At 41.1% G+C, this 20,786-nt stretch overlaps 1 protein-coding gene across 4 annotated transcripts in view; it reads right to left on the bottom strand.

Annotated features, from left to right (window-relative positions):
• The window catches only part of CRTC1 (CREB regulated transcription coactivator 1), a 1,360,738-nt gene that overhangs the window by 688,793 nt on the left and 651,159 nt on the right, over nucleotides 1-20,786 (bottom strand). For all 4 annotated transcript variants that reach the window (XM_075352648.1, XM_075352649.1, XM_075352651.1 and 1 more), the window contains one exon: nucleotides 11,289-11,350. In XM_075352648.1, coding sequence (XP_075208763.1) covers nucleotides 11,289-11,350 — 62 coding nt within the window. The remainder of the gene's footprint in view (nucleotides 1-11,288; nucleotides 11,351-20,786) is intronic.

Here is a 20,786-nt window from a genome sequence, read left to right as displayed (position 1 = left end):
CTTCTCCTATCACTTAACTAACACTACCAACTCTGTTTCTCTAATCTGGCCTCACAAGCTACTTCTGTCTTTCTGCCGTTCTGTTTCCTCTTTTCATCTCTTCGATCTTTAGAGTCTTGTAAATAAAAAAAATTGTGGAATTTTTCATATTCTTGGAAATCAAGACAGATCATACGTCTGAGCAGCCTTTATGAGAACGTAATGCATTTGTTATATCTGTCTTGTTGGTGCCTTTTATGGGTGCAAATGGATCGTTAGATCCGAGAATTTTGTGCCTTATATGTATATGATTCCTTGTTAAATAAAGAATCTAAAAAAAAATGATATTGTTTGCACAGTAACTAACTGCACACCCTACGAAACCTATAACCACCCAAAGACACAAGAAAAGTCAGCTCCAATATTCTCAAAACCATACAATAAGGCATAGATGTTTCTGTTCAATGGAGCGATTAAACAAAACTGGAACTTTTTGGGCCTATGGATCAGTAGTACATCCGGGAAGAAAAAATTTAGCATATACTGAAAAGAACATGATGCCTACATTGAAGCATGGGAACTATCCCAAACGCATTGTGATGCTCTAGAGCAGGGGTGGGGAACCTCCAGCCCGCGGGCCCGTATGTGGCCCGTGATGACTTTTTATGCGGCCCCTGGGCACATTCCCGGGGACCGCCGTTATCTGGCGGCAGCCGCGCTTTTCACGACTGACGGCCCTTTAAATCCCACTGTCTGATGCCCTGTGGCTGGATGCTAGAATGTATGGGCTCCATCCAGATCCTGACTTCATACCATACATTGTAAACAGACTCACTAGTAAACACTAGAATGTACAGGCTCCTTCCAGGACCTGACTTCAGCCCATACATTCTAGGCTTAACCCTGGTCTGTTCTAGCATGCTCTGGTGGGCGGTGTAGGCAGCACGCTGCGCTAAAGTCACAGAAGAGCTGCAGCATATTTACCGTCCTCCCGGACCTGTGTTGTGTGTGTGTGTGTGACTCCCCCTTACCCCAGTACACTGAGTACTCAATGCATTGCTGCCCCCCTCTCAGTGTTGTGTCCCATCGTGCTGTGTGTACCCCCCTCGTGCTGTGTGTACCCCCAGTGCTGTGTGTACCCTAGTACTGTGTACCCCCCGCTGCTGTGTACCCCATAGTACTGTGTACCCCCCAGTGCTGTGTACCCCTTAGTACTGTGTACCCCCCAGTGCTGTGTACCCCTAGTACTGTGTACCCCCCAGTGCTGTGTACCCCCTAGTACAGTGTGTACCCCTAATTCTGTGTGTACCCCTAGTACTGTGTACCCCCAGTTCTGTGTCTACCTCCCCAGTGCTGTGTACCCCCCAGTGCTATGCGTACTCCCTAGTACAGTGTGTACTCCCTAGTACTATGTGTACCCCCTAGTACTGTGTGCACCCCCTCAGTGCCCGTGCCCCCATAGTGTTGTATGTACCCCCTGGGTGATGTCTATGCTCCTCCAGTGCTGTCCGCAACACCTAATTCTGTCCATGCTGCCACCAGTGCTGTCCATGCCACGGTCAGTGCTGTCCATGCCCCCCAGTGCTGTGTGCAACCCCTCAGTACTGTGTACCTCCCAGTGCTCTGTACTCACCACTGCTGTCTGTACCCTCCCACTGCTGTCTATGCCCCCAGTGCAGTCTGTGCCCTCCTTGTAATGTCTATGCTCCCTCAGTCCTGTCTGTGTCTCCCTATTGATGTCACTTAGTGCTGTCCATGCTGCCACCTAGTGCTGTCCGTGCTGCCACCTAGTGCTGGCCGTGCTGCCACCTAGTGTTGCCACCTAGTGCTCTCTGTGCTGCCTCCTAGTGCTGTCGGTGCTGCCACCTAGTGCTGGCCGTGCTGCCACCTAGTGCTGGCCGTGCTGCCACCAGTACTCTGTACTCGCCACTGCTGTCTGTACCCTCCCACTGCTGTCTATGTCCCCCAGTGCAGTACGTGCCCTCCTGGTGATGTCTATGCTCCCGAAGTCCTGTCGGTGCCTCCGTAGTGATGCCACCTAGTGCTGGCCGTGCTGCCTCCTAGTGCTGTCCATGACTCCACCAGTGCTGTCCTTGTCCCCAGTCATGTCTGTGCCACTGCCAGGGATGTCCATGCCTCCCTTGTGATGTATATGCCCCAGCATCTCCTGTGATGTATACGCCCCCAGCCCCTCCTGTGATGTACATGCCCCAGCCTCTTCTGTAGCCTCTCCTGTTATATGTATGCCCCTATGCCCCAACCCCTCCTGTGATGTGTATGCCCCAGCCCTTCCTGTGATGATCATGCTCCAGCCCCTCCTGTGATGTACATGCCCCAGCCCCTCCTGTGATGTACATGCCCCAGCTTCTCCTGTGATGTACATGCCCCAGCCTCTCCTGTGATGTACATGCTCCAGCCCCTCCTGTGATGTACATGCCCCAGCCCCTCCTGTGATGTATATGCCACAGCCCCTCCTGTGATGTATATGCCCCAGCCCCTCCTGTTATATATATGCCCCAGCTCCTTCTGTTATGTATATCCCCAGCCCCTCCTGTGATGTATATGCCCCAGCCCCTCCTGTGATGTATATGCCCCAGCCCCTCCTGTGATGTATATACCCCAGCCCCTCCTGTGATGTATATGCTCCAACCCCTCCTGTGATATGTACTCCCAGTGTCTCCTGTAATTTATGCATCCCAGAGTCTTCTATGATGTATATGCCGACCATCATCTCCAGAACGAGACAAACCTGGAAAAGCAGCTGTGAGAAACAAGATGATCAATATCACCTAACATCACAGCTACACCAAAGAGAAGCAGCATCGGCCACCACAGTAGGAGTGAGTTAATTAATTGTTTGACCAAATATAGCCAGGTAGTTTTAAAGTTTATAATTTTGTGCGGCCCCTGATGGTTGGTAGAAAATTCCAAATGGCCCCCCGGCAGCAAAAAGGTTCCCCACCCCTGCTCTAGAGGCTGCTTTGCATCCTTTGGCACTGAAACCCTGAAGCATGAGAATGGCAAAACAAATTCAGTCAAGTATCAACAATTATTAGAAGGAAATGTCATGCCTTCTATGAAGAAGCTGAAGTATAGGTATCATTATACCTTGAACAGGAGATTGAACCCAAGCAAATCTTAGAGTCTACCAAAGCTTGGTTTGAGTAATAGTCCGGGAAGATTCTAAAGAGGAAAACATAGTCGCTCAAGTTCAACCCTATAGAAAATCTTAGGTGGAATTATAAGACGACAATTTTAACATACAAACATAAGTATGTTAGGGAACTGGATGCCTCTGGCTAAGAATAATGTGCTAAGATACTTGAGGATAGCTGCTAGTAACTGGTGTCTGCTTATTAATCATGTTTGCAACCAGCCACAACAGCTCTCAATTCTAAGACTACAGCAGCCATCAAAAGTGGTTACATTTACACATGGGGCCATGGTGTGGGGTTTGGTTTTTTTTTGGCCATGTGTGAACAAAGTTTTATATTACTTATGTTTTAATTGTTTAAATAAGTATGTTGGATTGGTTTATTGCAACCAGCAGAAAGTTTGTAATTGTTCTCAGAAACCAAATTTGCAAAGGGGGTTGTTATATATTTTCTGCAACTATACCTAGGTAGACTAGGTAACAATTTTAGTATAAAACAAGGCAATATTCATGAAATAACTATAGACATGCATAGCATTAGACTCTCATTGCAGAGAGTACCTATCATGGTAAATCAAAGAATGGACATAACTACAAATGATTGCCATTGATACTCCTTGATCACCAATTTTTTGTTTGGAAGCAACAGCCAGTCACACATTAGATAGTAATATATCATATGGTCTGTTACTGAAAGTTTTATCTCTTATCAATAAGAAAGTGTTCACTTGTGTTTCAGTGATACATTGGAAGACATCAAACCCTATGTGTAGTCTGACCCGGTTGATTAAGATTTTACTGCACTTTCTGAGAATTGCTTCTTGCCAACCTACTCCTTAGCATGTGTGACTAATGCAGATGATAGTGTTACATAGTTACTTAGGTTGAAAAAAGACCTAGGTCCATCTAGTTCAACCTTCCTCCACCAATTATACATTTTGTCACTAAGTCACTTATAGCCAACAATGTTGTGTGTACTGAGGAAATCATCAAGCCCGTTTTTAAAAGCTGTTATAGTATCTGCCATTACTACCTCTTGTGTAAATCACACTTAGAATATTCTAAATCACTAAAGAGATTTCAGATCTACAGTGAATAAAAAAAGTTATAGCTTGCACAGCGTAGTCAGTTTGTGAGGATAAGAGTTGGAGAGAAAGGCTAGAAAACAGAAGGGATGCAGAAACACATCGCAAATGCCACAGAAAAGGTCCACTGAGCTCTGAACCCATGTCATGCCTCGGATTTGAGCTGGCTGCCTCTTGTGCTGTGGTCCGTCTCTCTCTCCACTGGACCACAGTGAGGTTCTGTCACTGTCCAGGTTCTAAACAATTTGTAACTGTGTTTAGATGTGTTGTATTCATTACCTTTCTGCCAACAAGTGTTTTCTATTATGTTGTATTATTTGGTATGCCCTATCACCAGCCTCCCCATGTGTCCATTCCTGCTGGTGATATTTCTAAAGTGGACCCTGCTTGGAGCCTGTTGGTTTTGTGTGTCTCCTGGCTTATTTTTTAGTTTTAGTTTTTGTTTACCTTATTTTACTCTGCACCTTCCCTTAGTTTCTTAACCCCTTCAGCCCCGGGGCACTTTCCGTTTTTGCGTTTTTGTTTTTTGCTCCCCTTCTTCCGAGAGCCGTAACTTTTTTATTTTTCCGTCAATCTTGCCATATGAGGGCTTGTTTTTTGCGGGACAAGTTGTACTTTTAAATGAAAGCATAAGTTTTACCATATGGTGTACTGGAAAACAGCAAAAAAATTCCAAATGTGGAAAAATTGCAAAAAAAGTGTGATGGCACAATAGTTTTTGGGATGTTTTATTCACGGTGTTCACTATATGGTAAAACTGATGTGTGGGAATAATGCCTGAGGTCGGTGCGAGTTTGTAGATACCAAACATGTATAGGTTTACTTGTAACTAAGGGGTTGAAAAAATTCACAAGTTTGTCCAATAAAAGTGGCGCACGTTTTGCGCCATTTTCCGAAACACGTAGCGTTCTTATTTTTTGGGATCTATAGCTCAGTGACGGCTTATTTTTTGCATCTCGAGCTGACGTTTATAATGGTACCATTTTTGCGCAGATGCTATGTTTTGATCGCCTATTATTGCATTTTGCGTAAAACTTGTGGCGACCAAAAAACGTAATTTTGGCGTTTGGAATTTTTTTGCCACTACGCCGTTTACCAATCAGATTAATTGATTTTATATTTTGATAGATCGGGCATTTCTGAACGCGGCGATACCAAATATGTGTATATTTATTTATTTTTTAACCCTTTAATTTTCAATGGGGGGAAAGGGGGGTGATTTGAAGTTTTAGGTTTTTGTTTTTTTTATTTTATTTTTTAAAACTTTTTTTTTTAATTTTACTAGTCCCTCTAGGGGGCTATAGCGATCAGCAATCCGATCGCTATTATCTATCTGCTGATCACAGCTATAAACAGCAGATTCAGTCACTTTGTTTTTCCCTCTGCTCTCGGCCGAGGGAAAACGAAAGTGAAACATCATAGCTGCAGGCGTCATCACATGACCCTGTGCTACGATGGCAACCTCCGATAGTCACGTGAAAACGCACGTGACTTCCGGTGGGGGCGACGGTAAGTAAAAAACATGGCCGCGCGCATTTAGATCTTGCTGCCAGACTTTGGCAGCAAGATGTAAGGGGTTAATGGCCGTGGGTGGCAGCGATTCCACCCGCGGCTAGCAGGCACACATGTCAGCTGTTGAAAACAGCTATGTGTGCCGACCGCCGCCGCCTGCCCGCGGCAGGGGGCGGGGCTTAATGGGACACGCTCCATGATGGATATATCCGTCCATGGTCGTGAAGGGGTTAAGGAGGTACCTTGACCCTTGATGACTGCTTAGAGAGCAATTGGTCAAAGTGGTCATTTGAGTTATTCAGCTAGGGTTGTTTCAGTCTGTGCAGGGGCCTTTAAGGACTGCGCAGCTGGGACCTGTAGTCTGTACAAGAACTGGGGGGGTTAGATGTAACAGTTAAACCCTATTTTATATTATTTACCACTTGTGCACATTAGCGTACATAACATTATCACCAGCCCACCCCATTTTCGTGTGTGCTGAGTCTTCACTATGGACTCCTGTGGAAGCCTTGGCCGTGCAATTGAAGTTCCTCTGTCTAAAAGTAGTGGGGATTAAGAAACAAGAAGGTGCACTCACCACCGCTCCAAAGGTTGTCTCCGAACCGAAGGTAAAATTGCCAGGCTGCTTTGACAGGGACTAAAGTTTTCCATTTTTTTAACTTCATGTCAATTGTATGTTTTCCTTTGTTCAGTGCCTTTTGGAGGGGAGGCTCAGCATGTAGGCATTGTTATGTCTTTCCTTTTGGGGATACTCAGGCTTGGGTATGTTCTTTGCCTGATGATTCTTCAATATTTACCACTGTATACGTTTGATCTTTTGGACTGGGTTTAATTTATGACAACCGCGATAAGATTGAAGTTGTTGAGACAGCAATTCACAGGTTCGGTCAGGGTAATCATAAAGTGGAAGTTTATTGCTGCCTGTTTACATGTTGGGCAGTGGAAACCTCCTGAAATGATTTTGCTGTACGCAGTTAGTTTTGTCAGAGACTTTCTAGTAGTTCTGAAACATGATGACTTATAATCCCTTCCCATTGTCACTTGAAGAGGCAATGTCACTGGCTATTCATTTAAACAGATGTATTTGGGATAAGGACACATTTATTGGTGCCAGCGACTTTTGCCTCTCATTCACTAGACTTGGGGAAACGTATACAAATTGGAGCCTGCTGAGTGTCCAAGGAGGAAACTGAACTGGAAACCCCTACTCGTTTTTACTTATACAGGTTATGTTATGATTCAGTGTTTTAAGTACAAGAATGAATTTCTTAAAAAGCAAAAGGGATTTTTAAGGTGCAATGACACAGGTCCTTAGAGTCTCAAATTATCTATCATACATACATCTGGGTTTTTCCTACAAGTGTCTTTGGATACAAAATCTGAGTTTATGGTTACTTCTGAATTTGTAGATTCAGGCTCCCCCTTAGATCTCATTGACAGTGAGTTCACTATTAAAGTGGGTTCAGTGTTTCTACTTTTGTGTATCCAATTCAGGTGTCAGTGATTGATAATTCTCGCATTGCTCAAAGTAATGGTACTTCTAAGGTCGAGAATTTGTGAATGAAATTGGGAGAGTTACACACAGAAGCTATTTCACTATTGGTCCTTCCTTCTTAACCTGCTTATCTGGTTTTCGGCATGTTCTAGTTGGTTAAACAGAATCCTGTCATTAATTGGGAGACTCGAGAGATTAAGTCTTGGGCGAGACTTTTGTTTCTCCAGTTGCTTGACTCAATCTTTATCATCTGTGAGATCTCATCTTCCTAGATTTATCCAGGATTTTGAGGCTGTGTTTTCGGAGACTGAGTGTGAAGTTCTTCTGCATAGGTCATATGATTGCGCAATTTAATTCCTACCAGGTGCCAAAATGGCTAAATCTCATTTGTTTAACCTCTCTCTTCCAGAAAGAGATGCCTTGAAAGAGTATATAGAAAAAAGTCTGGCCAAGGAGCATATACAGCTATCCACCTCTCCAGTGGCCATGGGGTTATTCTTTGTCAAGAAAGAGGAAGGAAGGTTGTGCTCATGCTCGGATTTAGGGAGAAAAATAAGATCATGATCCGTAATCCCTATCTTACCCCTACTTACCCCTTATACCTGACCTAGTCTTATAAACTTGATCTAAGGGGGGCATATAACCTCATACGTATTTGGCAAGGTGATGAGTGGAAACCCCTTTCAATACACCAGAGGGTCACTTTGAAAATTTGGTGATGCCTTTTGTGTTGACCATTGCTCCTGCGTTTTTTCCTAACTTTATTAATGACATTTTTTGTCCTCTGGTAGATTTGTGGTAATTTATTTGTATGATATATTGATTTACTCACATTCTTGTGATCAGCATTATGAACATGTTCGACAGATTCTTCAAATTCTTCGTGACAATCATTTATTTACCAAACTGGAGACATGTCAATTTGAGTTCAATAGGTATATTTTGGGGGCATTTGGCTTCTTCGTGGGGGTCTCAGATGGACCCCGTTAAGATACAGGCCACCTTGGCTTGGGTACAACCTACTAACCTAAAAGCTTTGCAGAGATTCTTAGGTTTTGCTAATTACTATTGAAAGTTCATTAAGAATTTCTCAGTTATTGTAAAGACTCTTACTGAAATGGCCAAATGACTTTTCCTTCTGGTCTAAAGCGGCTGTTAAGGCCTTTATTGCTCTCAAGACAGCCTTCTTTAAGGCTCCGGTCCAGTTTACCTGAGATTGATCTGCCTTTTGTGGTCGAGGTTGACACCTCTTTTGTGGAAATGGGTGCGGTTCTGTCGCAAAAGAAAGATGGTTACCTTCATCCTTTTCTCTCAGATGTTCACTAAAACTGAGTAGAATTATGATATTAGGGACCAAGAGCTTCTAGCAGTTAAGAGAGTAATTGAGCAGTGGAGATATTGGTTAGAGGGGGCTAAACATAAGGTGACAATCCTTACCAACCATAAAAACCTTCTGTATATTGATGCTGCCAAATGTCTAAACACAAGACAGTGCCAGTGGGCTCTTTTTTTGCCCAGTTTGACTTTTCTATGATATGGATAGTGCACCAGCAGGATTTTTTGTGAAAAACGTTTTTGTAACATCCGGATTGTCTGTGAAAAAACTTTTTTGTAACATTCTCTTTAAGCACAGATCTTCTGTATTGGCCGGTCACCCAGGTTATTCTGCCACTTGGAAAGCTATTTAGAGGGCCTTTTGGTAGCAGAATGTTCGTAAGGATGTTGATGAATATGTCCATAAATGGAGATTTTGTGCTAGGAATAAAGCTTCTCGCCAGTCCCTGGCAGGTTTTCACTTATGAAACGAGGTCCCGTCTCAGCCCTGGATGCACTTATCCATGGACTTCATAACTGATTTACCTAATTCTGGTGATAATACTGTAGTATTGTTAGTGGTAGACAGTTTCAGCAAGATATTTAATTTGGTTCCTCTTTGTCAATTGCCTACGGCTAAGAGTCTAGCTACATTATTCATCGTGCAAATTGTGAAACTACATGGAGTGCCTAAGAACATTATTTCCGATAAAGGGGTTAAGTTTTTAGCTAGCTTTTGGCATAGTTTTTGCTCCAGATTGGGTATTAAATGTTGATTGTCCTCAGGTTATCATCAGACCAATGGACAGACTGAAAGGGTGAATCAAGAGGTAGAAAAGTACTTAATATGTTTTGTTTTATCTAATCAGGAGGACTGGGTGAATTTTCTGCCTCTTGCTGAGTTCACCCTCAATACCTCTATAGCTACCAGTACTTTGCCGTTTTTCTGCTGTGGGGGTTTTCCATTCTGTTTTTGACAATTTTTCCTGTTTACAGTCCTCTGTACTAGAGGAAGAGAGATATTCCTGACATTTAATTAAGTTATGGATGAGGTTGAAAAAAAAGTCTTGTAGCAATTTGTGACCACACCAAGAGGACTGGGAACCACAGACGTAGGAGGGCTCCTGTCTTTAGAGTGGGAGGATTTGATTGGTTAGCCTCTAAAATTCTACATTTTAAAGTACCATCTAATAAATTTGTTCCTAAAGTTTTCTTTCCGTATAAGATAATTAAAATCCTTAATCCGAAAACTGTCAAACTCCAACTCCAGGTGGCATGGAGGATCAATAATTACTTCCATTCTTCTCTCCTTAAAAGGTCTGAGGGGACACCTGGTCTACAGGACATAATTGAGGTGTATTTGGAGGAGCATTGGGAGAATGAAGTGGAGTGAGTACTGGGTATCAGACGCCAGTTGCAGTATCTTGTTATATGGAAGTGTTATGGTCCACAGGAAAACTCCTGAGTTAATGCGGAAGATCTGCATGCTGATCTAGTAAAAAGAGTTTTATCAACAACGCCGGGGGACAGGCATTTTGGAGGGTCTAGTGGCCGCTCGTGGCAGGGGGCAACCATTATGCCTCGGATTTGATCCTGCTGCCTCCTGTGTTGTGGTCCATTTCACTTCCCACTGGATCACAGTCAGGTTCTGTCACTGTCCAGGTTCTGAACAATTTGTCTCTGTGCTGTATTCATTGCCATTCTGCCAACAAGTGTTTACTACTATGTAATTTGGTATGCCCTATTACCCAGTGGGTGTAACACCTCCCAAGGCTTCCATTTCCCACTGGTAATATTTGTAAAGTAGAATCCTGCTTGGAACTACAGCCTGTTGGTTTTGTGTTTCTCCCGGTTTATATTTAGTTTTAGTTTACCTCATTTTACTCGGCATCTTCCACTGGTTCCTTAAGGAGATACACAGAATCGTCGATAGCTGCTTATGGAGCAATAGGTCTGACTGGTCATCGGAGTTATCTGGTTAGGGTTGTTTCATTTTGCGCAGGGGCCTTTAGAGACTGTGCACAGCTGGGACCTCTAGTTTGTACAAGAACTGGGCGAGTCAGTTGTAGCAGTAGTAAGTAAAACATTATTTTACATTATTTACCACGTGTGCACTTTAGCATGCATACCAACCTGCAGGTCCAGACATGTCGGTGAAAGAAGTAAATGACATACAAAGAGGAAATGCAGAAATCAGACACCATGGTAAATCAAGACTTTGTGCAATAAATTAAAGAGGCACTCCCATTAACTTTTTTTTTTAAACTAAACCTGTATAAATATTAGTATAATGCCAAGTGTGCTAATACACTCATCTACCACTGTCTTCTCCTGTATCCAGCTTGTTCTGCACCCCTTCTAAGTCACATGATGACAATTCAGACTCCTTGGATCACATTGTTCTGTGTGTGAGAGCCGGAAGTATTTTTTACAATCTAAGTTCATGGAGCCTTGGTCTGTCACTCCATAGGCTTACATTGTAAAAGCCACTTCTGCGTCACAATGAAGGCAAAGTGATGTGGAGAGTCTGAATTGTTTTCATGTGACTAAAAAGAGGAACAGAATAGCACTGGATACCAGAGAAGTCAGCGATAGGTGAGTAAATTCAATTACACTAACATTTTCAAAGGTTTAGTGAAAAAATGTACATAGGTTTAAAGGAAAAGAAAAAAGTTAATGAGAGTTTCTTTAAGCAAAAACACTTAATAAACAATTAAAAAAAAAACCACAACAAAGATGGAAGTCCTACCGTCTCCAGCTGGTATCAGGGGGAGGTGATAAATACACAGTTCCATAGGGGCAGCTGTCAACGTATCATAAGTTAAGGGTTGATGCCATGATATTGCTCCCCCTTTACCCACCCCCAAAAAAACCAAAAAGGTAAAACCAAATCGCAACATAATACATGACTAATACTAGTTGCAGGCCTTGATTAAATTTTAGAGATAGCTTCGTCCAAATAAGATACTAATGCCCATATTTTGTTTACGAGCCTTGAGACTGCAGAGATTTTTGGTTTCCTCAGTTCTGGTGATTATGCTAAGATACAAAATTCACATTCAGACATGGGCAAATACGGCATTTATGAACTCTGCTTATCTTAAAGGAAACCATTCCATTCTCCAAACTCAGGATTAAACTGCAACCATCTTTAAACCTTAGTCACACATCAGTATTTTAACAGTATTTGACAAACCTGAAGTAGCTTCAAAACACACAACAGGAGTGCATCTTTCCATTGTATTTTTACTCTGTATATTCCACTCCTGGCTTTGGCTTGGAAATACTGATGAAAAACACCTATCAAATATTAATGTGTGATAAGGTGTTAGGTTGTACAACCTTATTTCAGCAATAAAATGTGCTTCAAGTGCAATATATGGTTGAACAAATTTTTATTTAGTTATACAATAATTATCCAATACTTATTACAATCATATACTTTAATAGAAAAACAGACAAAACGTTATAGAAAAGGGATAGGGAAGAACATATAACATAAAACATAAAATAGGGAAACACATTAAGGAACACAATAGGGGAAGAAAAGTACCAGTTAAAGAACAAAAAGGCTTATATCATTACTAGATTTAACATGGATTATTTAACCAAGTCCCAAAGTCATGAGAACTTCTAAAGGAAGACCAGGGTAACCAAGACCTCATATATTCATAAGACTATTAGATCTTCCATCCATATTAAAAAGTCCAGAGATTTAACCCACTCCAGCTTAGAAGGGGGAGTAGATAATCTCCAGTGTCTAGGAAAATATTCATAAGATTCCTTTCTTGATGGCCCAAAAAAGACATTGAAAGTACCAAAAGTAACACTACTTCTGGAAACTTTTGTAGTCCTTCATCAAAGAGTTTATTAAAGCGGTCAAAGATTGAGTCACAAAGTTGATTAATATCTAGACAGGCCCACCAAGTATGATCATATTACCAGCTTAATCACATCTGTAACACTTATCATCAGTATCAGGGAGCATATGATGAATATGATCGGGGGTCCTGTACCATCTGGACAAGATCTTATATATGGAGATTGTATAAGTAAGGATTAAGATCATATTCCACTCAGCAGGAGAAAATGATCTATAGAGCGCCCGTTCCCATACCCCCAAAATGATACGATTTAAAAATTCCTCCATTCTGGACCATATTTTGTTGGTGGTATTTATGATTATATTCAGAATATAATTAGGCATGGAAGCCTTCAAGATATACCAAAAGAACAAACACCCACCCCTTCTCATGCTCTAGAGCACGGTTGGCGGGGTCGAGCGGCCAATGTGTGCGGGGGGCGGGCCAAGCGGCCAATGTGTGCGGGGCCGAGCGTGTGGGGCGGGGCCAAACGGCCAATGTGTGCGGTGGGGCCGAGCGGCCAATGCGTGCGGGGGGCGGGGCTGGGCCAAGCGGCCAATGCGACGGTTGTCACTGTAATGACGTCATTTTGGAGCAAGACAGAATAAGGCAATTATATATATATATATATATATATATATATATTTGCTGACATATCAAAAGTATAACCCTGGTAAAGAGTTGCATCATGCAAGGGTCAGGACTTCCTAAGAAGGACATCACCAGCTGCACCCAAAACATAAATATCCATCACATGACACACGGGGGTGTCACTACACTCTGGAGGGTCGACGCTGCAGCAACACGTGTGAAACCTGCAGGAAGATTCCCGGTGAAGCATGTGTGCTAGGCCTCAGCAGGGTACTATGACCTAGACCATTTAAAGCAGGGCTCTCAAACTCGTCTAGGTATAAGGGCCGCACATGGAGAAAAAATTATTTGGGAGGACCACATTCTTTTTAGGACAAAGTGACATTTTTATTGGTACCCTATTGTTTTTCTATACACGTTAGTATCACTGCTTTTAAACATTTTTTGTTTGTTAATAAAACAAATGTACAGTTGTTTTGTAGCAATATGTTCATCCTTATTTCCATCCTGTAGTAATGTGCTCATCCTTATTTCCATCCTGTAGTAATGTGCCTATCCTTGTCCCCATCCTGTAGTAATATCCCTATCCTGGTCCTCATCCTGTATTAATATCCCCATCCTGGTCCTCATCCTGTAGTAATGTGCCAATCCTTGTCCCCATCTTGTAGTAATGTGCCTCATCCTTGTCGCCATCTTGTTGTAATGAACCTATCCTGGTCCTCATCCTGTAGTAATGTGCCCATCCTTGTCCTCATCCTGTAGTAATGTGCCCATTCTGTAGGAATGTGCCCATCCTGGTCCCCATCCTGTAGTAATGCGCTCATCCTTGTACCCATCTTGAAGTAATATGCCTATCCCTGTCCCCATCCTGAAGTAATGTGCCTCATCCTTGTGCTCATCCTGTGGTAATGTGTCCATCCTTGTGCCCATCCTATAGTACTGTGCCCATTCTGTGGTAATGTGTCCATCCTTGTGCCCATCTCATAATAATGTGTCAATGCAGGTCATTTTCTTGTAGTAATGTCCCCTTTACAGGACCTCTTCTTGTAGCAATGCCCCATCCTGGTCCCCTGTTGTACCATTCTAGACACCTACACACACACACATACCCTGACCTGTGCAGCCACTGCCAATCAGAGGCAAGCAACTAAGGTCATACATGTCAGTTGCTTGCCTCTGATTGGCCGGAAGCAGAATTGAGCTGTGCAGAGAGAGCCTGGCTCTGCAGCACTGGCAAAACATTGATCTGAAATAAATCTGACAGTTACAGCCCCTGCACCAGCCATGATCGTTACCGGGTCCACGGGTCTGTGGGCCGCAAGAAGCAGCTTGAGGGGCCACATATTGCCCCTGTGTTTGAGACCTCTGATATAAAGAATTCAAGCAAGGATAAATTAAAGAAGAAATTAACTTTATTGATTAGAATCTCAAAATATCCATCAAGTAAGCTAAAGGACAATACTACTTTTCCTTTTCTGTAACTGATCAACATACAATGAACGCTCTTATTTTTGTCAATCATTTTTATTCTATATAAAATACAATTATTTATTTTTAAATCTTAAGTCTATCTTTCCTGTGCCTCATCGCATCCTTACTTAAAAAAACAAGTCGTATATTTTTTAACATTTTGGTGAGCCAGCCACAAAGGATCCACAAAGCTACAGAGGATCATCCATTGATGGGTTATTGCAAGAAAAGGATAAGTTAATCCATAGATGTATTGAGAAGTACTACAAGTATCAGAATTGCTGAACAGAGCCACATAAGTCACAAAGAAGCTCAAAGCCAAGTTATCTCCAGGTAAGACAATGAATATTATATTTTCATTTTCCGTTCAAAGTAAATTATGATTCACACATTCAGCTACGTCTAATATAGAGCGACGTTATGGTTAGGTCAGATTTTAGGTGAGCCCAACAGCCAGCAGTTTGCACCTGATCACATTAGAAAGATAGGATGTGCCATCAGTCTTGTTCTTAGATTACAGGGTTATGCTTTCTGATTAAGCACTCCTCCTCTTCAGTCTCAGGCAATTTTAATTCTCCATTTGCAGGTTCCTGTCTGCCCATAAATTGTAGGGGTTTTTTTTAACCAAAACAGAGGCATTAGTTTTATAGGGACCCAAAAAAAAAATAGGTCGCTTGGCTGTTGGGCTCACATAAAATCTGACCAATTTTGTGTGCTAAGTATCTCAAGTTTTACATAGTTTGTTCATAGCAGTAATGCATGTCTATATTCCCATATTCATTGTTTCACATACAGTATCTTAGCAATTCAGTTTACAACTGTTTCCTATTTGTTACTATGTTTCATTTTCAGTTTGCACCTTTTCACATTAGAAAGACAGTATGTGCCATCAGTCTTTCTTAGATTATTTGGTTAGGCCTTCATGCAAAATGTGAACGTCAGAATTTGTCTAGATTCTAAAGGGTCTTTTAATAGAGAGAAACAAAAATTGAGAAATGTCTTGCATTTGGTTCATGTTTTTCATAGGTCAGTGTCAGAAAATTCAAAGATTGTGTAAAAATAGAAACAGTAGAACGTGTAATGTCAGATAGTAATATTGATTATAAGGTCAGTGATTCTGTTTGTAAAAGTCAACAACATGGCTGTAGACATGTGGCATCTGTTGAAAGTGACCTTGTCTTCAAGGACACAGGAAATGAAATAGGGAAGGATGAGGGAGGAGTCAGAGGAGATGGCGTGTGGAGGAGAGACAAAGAAGATGGCGAAGGTCAGTTTCTAAACATAAAACAGGGACAGCTAAAAATAAGAGAAAAGGTCAGGAAAACTTTATTGGATCTATGCCAAATAATTCCCGTATATGATACCAAGCTACATGTTTGCAGAAATTCAGAAATATTTGAAAGTTTTGCTGAAGAGTTCAATTTAACCAATGATGAGAAAAATCCGATTTTAACGTGGATTCCAATATGGTTTTTCAAACATATTGCATTAAAAAGGTCTTCTGATAGTGAGACACATGGGTGCTCAAATTATATTGATAGACTAAAAGATTTGATATTTTGTGAAAGAAATTATGATTTTCCACATTCTGAAATACTAAAGGAATTACGATTGGACAAAAGAAATGTACATTTTTTCATGTTCATATTTGAATGATTGTATAAAACAGTCGTACAGAATGTATGATCAGAATCCATAATTCACACGTTCGTGAATAAATTCAGATTTTTGGATGCTAAAACATGCACTATTGCATTGCAAAAAAAGTCCTTATTTGAATGCACAAAATTTCTTGATTTTGTAAGGACTCATCAAAAACAACCAGAATGGAAATTAATGAATTCTATAAAACCAAATAAGGTGAAATTTTATGAAAAATCAAATTCTTCCAGATCAAATTATTCCCGTGTCAACAGTTATGAAATTTGTAGGGAAATTGCATGTTAGCTACAAATCCTACAATCTGATTAAATTATCATTTAAAAATCCCATTCCACAGGGAAAAAAATATCTTTCCTTGTCTCCAGTGATGCAGATGACTTTCATCAAGGGATTTGACACCCAGAGACAGAAGGTGGCGTTCTCTCTAACATGTAAAAATAAATAAAAATAAAAAACAGTGTGCGCTCCAGTGTGAAGCTGCTAAAAATAGTGAGAATAAATTAAATGCAAGGTACTACTCACCCCAATGGTTGTGCACCCCTGCACAACTACAGTGATCGCCTGGACTCAGACATTGGCTTGGCACACAGAGGGATCTGTAGGCATTGGTGGAGCACTTGTGCCAGGGAAGGTGTTTGTCAGTTCCTCCTCAGGCTTCTGTAGTCAGGTGAATAACAGTAGTTGCGCTCAGAAGACTGGCCGGGCAGGGAAGCTGGTTTATTTGCAATCAATCCACCCACCATGATGGAGGTGGATAGATCCTTTCTGGTCTGCTGCTGCACCATACACCTTCTCAATTGCAAAAACGCAAAGAGATAGACATTAGGAGCTAACAGAGAAAACAGTGTATAACAGGGCACTGCAGACCATAAATGAAAGGTGCTCTTACATTGTGGTAAACAAAGATAATCTATATATTGTGATGTCACCACTAGGGGGATTCAGCAGACAGTGTGAGTAATGAGATCCACCACACTGTAGAACCAGAGCTATCTGTAATGAAAGCAACCACTAGAGGGAGCCCAGGCACACGGCGTCCTAGGCAACTGAATGGTTGTTAACAGAAGTCGTTCTAACCGGGTCAGAGCCGAGAGAGGGAGCGCAGTTCAAGTGAGGAGGTGGAGTCAGGGTCCGGGACAAGCCAGAAGTCGGTAACAGGGAGAGTAAGGCGAAGGAGAGGGCACAGGGATGGGACAACGAGCAGAAGAGGGGCACGAAAGGTAAGACAAAACGGAGGAGCTGGGAGACAGGGAGATCAGGCAGAACGGAGGTCAGGAAGGATCGGTTTAGGTAATGGACAGAATCTAGAGCACTTACAGGAACCAGCCAAGCACACTACAGAGCAGATCTATAACTGGCAGCGTGATGACGGAGGGGATGTCCTAATAACGTGGTGAGTTCTTGGGAACGAGGCTCGGAAGGAAAAGCTCCCCCCACTGGGAATGCAGACATCATGATCAGGTGACTGATACAGCTCTGCCACAGCAGAGTGCAAACAGTATTGTGACATTTATATATATATATATATATATATATATATATATATATATATATAAAACAGGACATGCAATCAATTAATCGATTAGTATATAAAAAAACAAACAATAAATTAATCAACAGTTAGTCCATTTCTTAGATATAACACACCCATATAGTAGAGAAATATATATAGTGGAACTGGATAGCACAATTGTACTCTCTGAAATATCATGTAAATTGAGAACAGTTCAGTTACATAAGATTTTCAGAAATTCTAACAGTTTACAAATGGCCAGAATGGGCAACATTTTTGAAGAAAAAAAACGTTTAGTTTTGGGTAAAAGGTTAGTAAATTTGATATTCATAATTATTCATATACAGTATATCTGTGGCGTTAAAAAGGTTTTATAAACTTATCTATATAGGTATATTGTATACTTAGAGTTATATACAAAATAATTAAATGTATATTTTCATCTAGTTAAAAAATATATAGTTTAAATCAATTTTATGAATTAATTAGATCTGTATATTAATGAAAGTAATAATACTTTAAATTTAATAAGAAGTAATGTCTAACCTATTTTAAATGTTTCATTTTTTCCATAAATATAATTGTATTCCTTTATTTCCTTAGAATTTAAGCAGAATTGATGAAATATTAACATTTCTTTTATAAATTGATTGTTATTCCTCACACAGAAATTGTAAGAACTACATGTATGTATTTGTATAATATACATACAAATACATAGCATATATATATATATAGCATATAGCATATAAATAGCATATATATATATATATATATATATATATATATATGCTATTTTGTGGCTAATATGTCAAAATTAAGTTTGAATTACACATATGGCTGTTTTTGAAATGCTTTGGTTTTTTTACATTAAATAGTTAAGCCATGATGTGAGGCATGTGACATTCGAATTCAGAGCTAATGATAGGTGAATACCATATGGCCAAGGTATATCTTTTACTCATGAGTTTTGTGTGTCCATTGTATGTGAGAAATGCATTCATATTTGGGGAATATTTAGAGAATTACTTAAAATTAATCATCATACTTTCATAATGCACATTCATAATTAATTAAAGACAATATTTAATGTAAGAAAGTATGCATATCATCAAGATGTATGGTTTGGAAAAACCCCGTAATGGTTTCAGGACATATGCGAGTTTAAAGATAAATGACTAATGAATAGGGATGATCGAATACCCTAATATTCGCTTCGCCGAATATCTGGCGAATACCTCGCCGCTATTCGACTATTCGCGAATATTCGACCCCCAATGTAAGTCTATGGGAAACTAGAATAATTTTATGTTGGACCCAACGGTGACCTGTGGTGCCTGAGGAAAAGGCTGAAACAGTATGGACACAGCCTGTAGAACACATTACATTTTTCCTTTTTTTTTCCTATTAGAAAGGGCTGTAACTTATACATTATATTGGTGTCTGTCTCACACCTCCTTTTTTGGGACATATTTGACCGCACTTTAAAAGGTCAGCAACAATGTGCCCGTTGGGATGTTGACCTTACCCTCCTCCACCAGCACCACCGACTCCAGTGGCCCTCTACTCAAATGTAGGAAGGGCCACTGGCTGTCCTAAAATCTCAGACTTCTTAGGGCTCTCAGGTGGGCCCTGTAACATACATGGGGAGGGATGGCAGTCATTTGTAGTTTTCTGCATCCCCTATATCATTAGTGTGAAAGATGGAATACGTACTCCATAACACTTTACAGTGCTATTGCCAGTGTGGCCATTTGGGTGTTTGCCTTGCCCTCTTCCTCCTCCTCCTCCACCAACACCACCGGTTAAAGTGGCTCTCTATTCAAATTCTATTCAAACGATTCAGTAATGTATGTTTTATGGACAAATGAACGCCACGCTGGGACATCGAAGCTGATGTCTTTGATGATGATTGCATCTGACCAAAAGCAGGTTGGGAGCAGGAGGAATAATCGCCTGCTTCATAGACCGCAATTTGTGAAGCATGCAGCACCGTGGAAATCGCAGTTGTTTCACTCTGGAACTCAGGCTTTATTCCACTAGCTAACACCGAGAATTTAAAAAATTCAGTTTCCCTAGAGGGGAATCGTTCAAACAACATGTAGCACAGCATCAGAAGGTACTCCCAATAGCTCTCAACAGCTTTTTTTAAAAAATTGGTAGGATAAGCAACAGGGCATAACAGGCCAAGGAGTTTAATACATTCAGTTCCCCTAGGGTGTAATGGTTCAGACACCATGTAGCAAAGCATCAGAAGGTAATCCCAACAGCTTTTTTTTACAAAATTGGTAGGATTTTCAACAGAGCATAACATGCCAAGGAGTTTAATACAGTCAGTTCCCCTAGGGTGTGATGGTTCAGACACTATGTAGCAAAGCATCAGAAGGTACTCCCAACAGCTTTTTTTTTTTTTTAAAATGGTAGGATTTGCAACAGAGCATAACATGCCAAGGAGCTAAAAAAATTCTGATTCCGCAGGGGGCCATGTGTAACACACCGTGGAGTGCAGCATCAATAAAGAACACAAATAGAGACTGCCTGACCAATTATTATAGATAGTGTAGCCTCAACAGTGTTTGTGCCAGTGCATATTGAACAAAGGCTTGAAAAATATTGCCCTGGGTGATTGGGCCAATTACATCACAGCAGCATAACAAGTTATATTAGTCATGCAGTCTCATTAGATGATAGAAGACAAAATAAACTTGAATGAGAAACAATGGAACTTATTTAAACTTAAGAAATACAAATTTTGGGGCTACACTTATGATTGGGTCTTGTTAAAAGGTGGCCTGAGATACTCTGAGGCAATCCATCTATGGTTCATTTTGATCATCGTCAAACTGTCTGCACTTTCCGTGGATAGTTGTGTGTGAGTATAACATAAATAAAAATAAATCTTTATTTTTATATAGCGCTAACATATTCTGCAGCGCTTCACATACATCATGAACGCTGTCCCCATTGGGGCTCACAATCTAAATTCCCTATTTGTATGTCTTTGGAGTGTGGAAGGAAACTGGAGTACCCGTAGGAAACCCACGTAAACATGGGGAGAGAACATACAAACTCCTTGCAGATGTTGTCCTTGGTGGGATTCGAACCCAGGACCCCAGTGCTGCAAGACTGCAGTGCTAACCTCTGAGCC

The sequence above is a fragment of the Anomaloglossus baeobatrachus genome, chromosome 1 (genome assembly GCF_048569485.1).
Source record: "Anomaloglossus baeobatrachus isolate aAnoBae1 chromosome 1, aAnoBae1.hap1, whole genome shotgun sequence".
In the NCBI taxonomy this organism is placed as follows: domain Eukaryota; kingdom Metazoa; phylum Chordata; class Amphibia; order Anura; family Aromobatidae; genus Anomaloglossus; species Anomaloglossus baeobatrachus.
The sequence above is the reverse complement of the archived record's forward strand: the minus strand, read 5'-3'. Positions and strand labels throughout refer to the sequence as shown.